This window comes from Talpa europaea (genome assembly GCF_964194135.1).
Source record: "Talpa europaea genome assembly, chromosome: 11".
Taxonomy (NCBI): domain Eukaryota; kingdom Metazoa; phylum Chordata; class Mammalia; order Eulipotyphla; family Talpidae; genus Talpa; species Talpa europaea.
In genome coordinates, this window is record NC_140078.1 from 18,110,168 (window position 1) to 18,113,412 (window position 3,245).

Below are 3,245 nucleotides of genomic sequence, written 5' to 3' on the forward strand. Positions count from 1 at the left end.
TTGAGCCTCAGTTTCCTCCTTTGTATAAAGAAACCAAACAGCCCCTCTTTTTAGATTCGTGGTGAGGATTACAGTAGATAAGAGAAAAACTTCACATAGTGCCTGGTGCAAAGAAGGCAACAAATACACACACACACACACACACACACACACTTTTTTTTTTTTAATCTAAATACCAGACAGATAGAGCTCAAAAAGGGCCCACTACATTTACCCAGCAGCTGAGTAGCTTCGAAACATGGGCCTCTTTCCCTAGGCTCGTGGGGGGAGGGAGCAGAGGTGGGGGACGGGGGTTTGAAGAAACCTCCCAAGTGACCCAAGGAGTGGGCCCCGGGGGAAGATTCCCAGGTGTGGGGCGGGGAGGTAAGGTGACCCCGGCCCAGCGACCGCGCCAGCCAGGAGCGCATTCCCAGGCCTCCCGCCGGAGGTCCGCAGGTGACTGGCTGGCCGGGAGGTAGCAGGCTAGCGAGCCAGCCCGGTTTGCCGTCTCCAAGGCGACCGCCCGCGCGGCGCCAGCCTGACAGCCAGTCCCGGTTTTATGAATGGGTGACGTCACGGGCCTGGCGTCTAACGGTCTGAGCCGCTTGTTCAGACGCTGACACAGACCAGCCCGCGAACAAGCGGGGGGAGCCTGGAGCTCCACAGCTGCCGCGCCGTGGGAGGGAGACCCTGATCCGAGGTCTTTGGGAGAGGGAAAAAAAAAGGAGAGGAAAAACATTTTAAATCACTAGTTGATGCAGATTTGGGGGAATTTTTGCAGGGGCTGCAAATTCAAAGTAGAATCTGGGCGCCGTCTTTCCAGTTCAGATCCCAAAGGTTTCCCAAACTAATTGCTCCCACCCCAAGAAGGTCCGAGTAAGGCCCCCTGGTCTCAGGAACATTAACTGGCACCATTCTTTGGGAATTGGGAAAGGAAGACGGTCCCTGGGAACAGCTATAAAGGAAGCCAGCTTTAAATTACGGCCCAAGTGTTCGGCAGGACAAGGCCCCAGAAATAATCTTCCACTAGGGTTCAGTGCTGGACTGAGTTGTCCATCCTGGCCTCAGTTTCTTTCATCCGTAAAATGGGGCTGGGAAGGTGGGAAAAAACGAACCTGGGAAAACTGATTTTTTAGATTTATTTATTTGCTTATTTATTTTTATGCATACAAGAGCTGAGGTACAGGCCAGAGGTGCAGGGGGCTGAGAAATTTCACCATAGACAGGGTGGGGAACAGAACAGGCAGTTTGACTGAAATGCACTGCTGAGGGGAGCAGCGGGCAAGTCAGGAGAGGTCTGCTGCGCCATGTGGGTTACTCCCCGGCCGGGGATCGAACTTGTGCTTGCAGAGGCTGTGCTTAGCTTTATAGGTTGCGTCTTAACCCCTTGCACCACCAGGGAAGCCCGAAAACTGATTTTTGAAGTCTTCTCGCCATGGGCAATACCGGTGTAGCCTCCTTCCCGAGGAGCCCGAGGCAGCCCTCGCCTCGGGCCCCCCCGGCCCCGAACCCTCCCTCCCTCTCTGCCCAGGAGCCCCGAGTCTCCCTCCCTGCCCCGCAGGCGAGGGTGAGCGCCGAGCAGGAGGCGGGACGCAGAAGCGCTCAAGCCACGCCTCCCTGCCTCCCATTGGTCGCTTTTAAACGTCTGGCCCCGCCCCCGCAGTGGCTGTATAAATAGTGGCCGCCGGGCCCCGGCGCCGGAGTTGTGCTCGCGTGTTGCCAGCGCCGCAGCTCTCCCCGCGCGTCCTCTGGCCCCGCCCGCCCGCCCGCCCGCGTCGCCTCTTCTCTCACCCCAGCGGGAAAACCATGAAGGTCGCCAGTGGCAGCGCCGCGGCCGCCGCGGGCCCCAGCTGCTCCCTGAAGGCGGGCAAGGCCGCGGGCGGCGCGGGCGAGGTGGTGCGCTGCCTGTCGGAGCAGAGCGTGGCCATCTCGCGCTGCGCGGGGGGCGCGGGTTCGCGCCTGCCCGCCCTGCTGGACGAGCCGCAGGTGAACGTTCTGCTCTACGACATGAACGGCTGCTACTCGCGCCTCAAGGAGCTGGTGCCCACCCTGCCCCAGAACCGCAAGGTGAGCAAGGTGGAGATCCTGCAGCACGTCATCGACTACATCTGGGACCTGGAGTCGGAGCTGAGGTCCGAATCCCAAGTCGGAACGCCCGGGGCCCGGGGGCTCCCCGCGCGGGCCCCGCTCAGCACCCTCAACGGCGAGATCAGCGCGCTGGCGGCCGAGGTGAGGTCCGAGCTCTGCACGAGATGAGCTCCCTTCTCCAAGTGGGGAAACTGAGGCCTAGAGGGGGCGTGGGGGCTTGGCCCTAGGTCCGCCCGAGCCTTTCGGGCTCCGGATTAGGCGGTGATGCCCAGGGAGGTGGGAAAAGCGCTCCCGCTTCGTGCCTCTCGGGGGAGGTGGGCTTGCGGCCCCGTCTCAGCCCCGGTCTCGCCTCACCTCTCCCGCTCTCGCTTTCACAGGCGGCGTGTGTTCCGGCGGACGATCGCATCTTGTGTCGCTGAAGTGCCCCCGCCTGACACCCGCGGACCCCAGCCCTCCTGGGGCCGGCAGGAATAAGCGCTCTCTGAGCCTCCAGGCGCGTCGAGGTTGCCGGGGAGGAACAGGACTGAGATCCGAGGCCATCCCGGACCTGCTGGATCCAGCCCAGCGCTGGGGACTGACTGGGCAGGCGACCCACCTCCACACCTATCAGTCACCAGAGACTTGGGGGTATTTCCCCCGTTTGTTTCTATTTTTTGAAAAGCAGACATTTTAAAAAATGGTCACGTTTGGTGCTTCTCAGATTTCTGAGGAAATTAATTGCTTTGTATTGTATATTACAATGATCACCGACTGAAAATATTGTTTTACAATAGTTCTGTGGGGGGTTTTTTTGTTGTTGTTATTAAACAAATACTTTAGATGGTGGTAAAGTTGCAGTGACTTCTTGGATTGAGGGGGCTGGGCTGAGGGTGACCACCCCCCCATTCTGTCGCAGCTGGTGCTGGAAGGAAGGGGACGGGAGGGTTACATCTGGACTGTCACTTTACCGACCTGAAATGAGTGTTTCCGGTGTCTTTAAAGTATTCTTTTCCCCATCCCTGGCCATTTCCCTGCTCCCCAGAGTCATAAAATTAATCCTCTAGACCTCTAGGGTTTCCTAAAGTGGTCCTGGGGCCATCTGGGTCACCTGGGGAGGTTGTTAAAATGCAGATCAACCTGCCACGGCCCCCTCTGGGTGGACTATTCAATAAACCATTGAAGTGGGAGAAGCAGGTCAC

General features: G+C 58.7%; 1 protein-coding gene across 1 annotated transcript; it reads left to right on the top strand.

Moving 5' to 3' along the window:
- Nucleotides 1–1,785: 1,785 nt before the first annotated feature.
- ID1 (inhibitor of DNA binding 1) lies at nucleotides 1,786–2,486 on the top strand (the record flags this gene model as incomplete). Its single annotated transcript, XM_084246923.1, has 2 exons — nucleotides 1,786–2,208; nucleotides 2,445–2,486. The coding sequence occupies 2 exons, from the start codon at nucleotides 1,786–1,788 to the stop codon at nucleotides 2,484–2,486; spliced, it is 465 nt and encodes a 154-aa protein (XP_084103049.1).
- Between the last annotated feature and the right edge of the window lie 759 nt (nucleotides 2,487–3,245).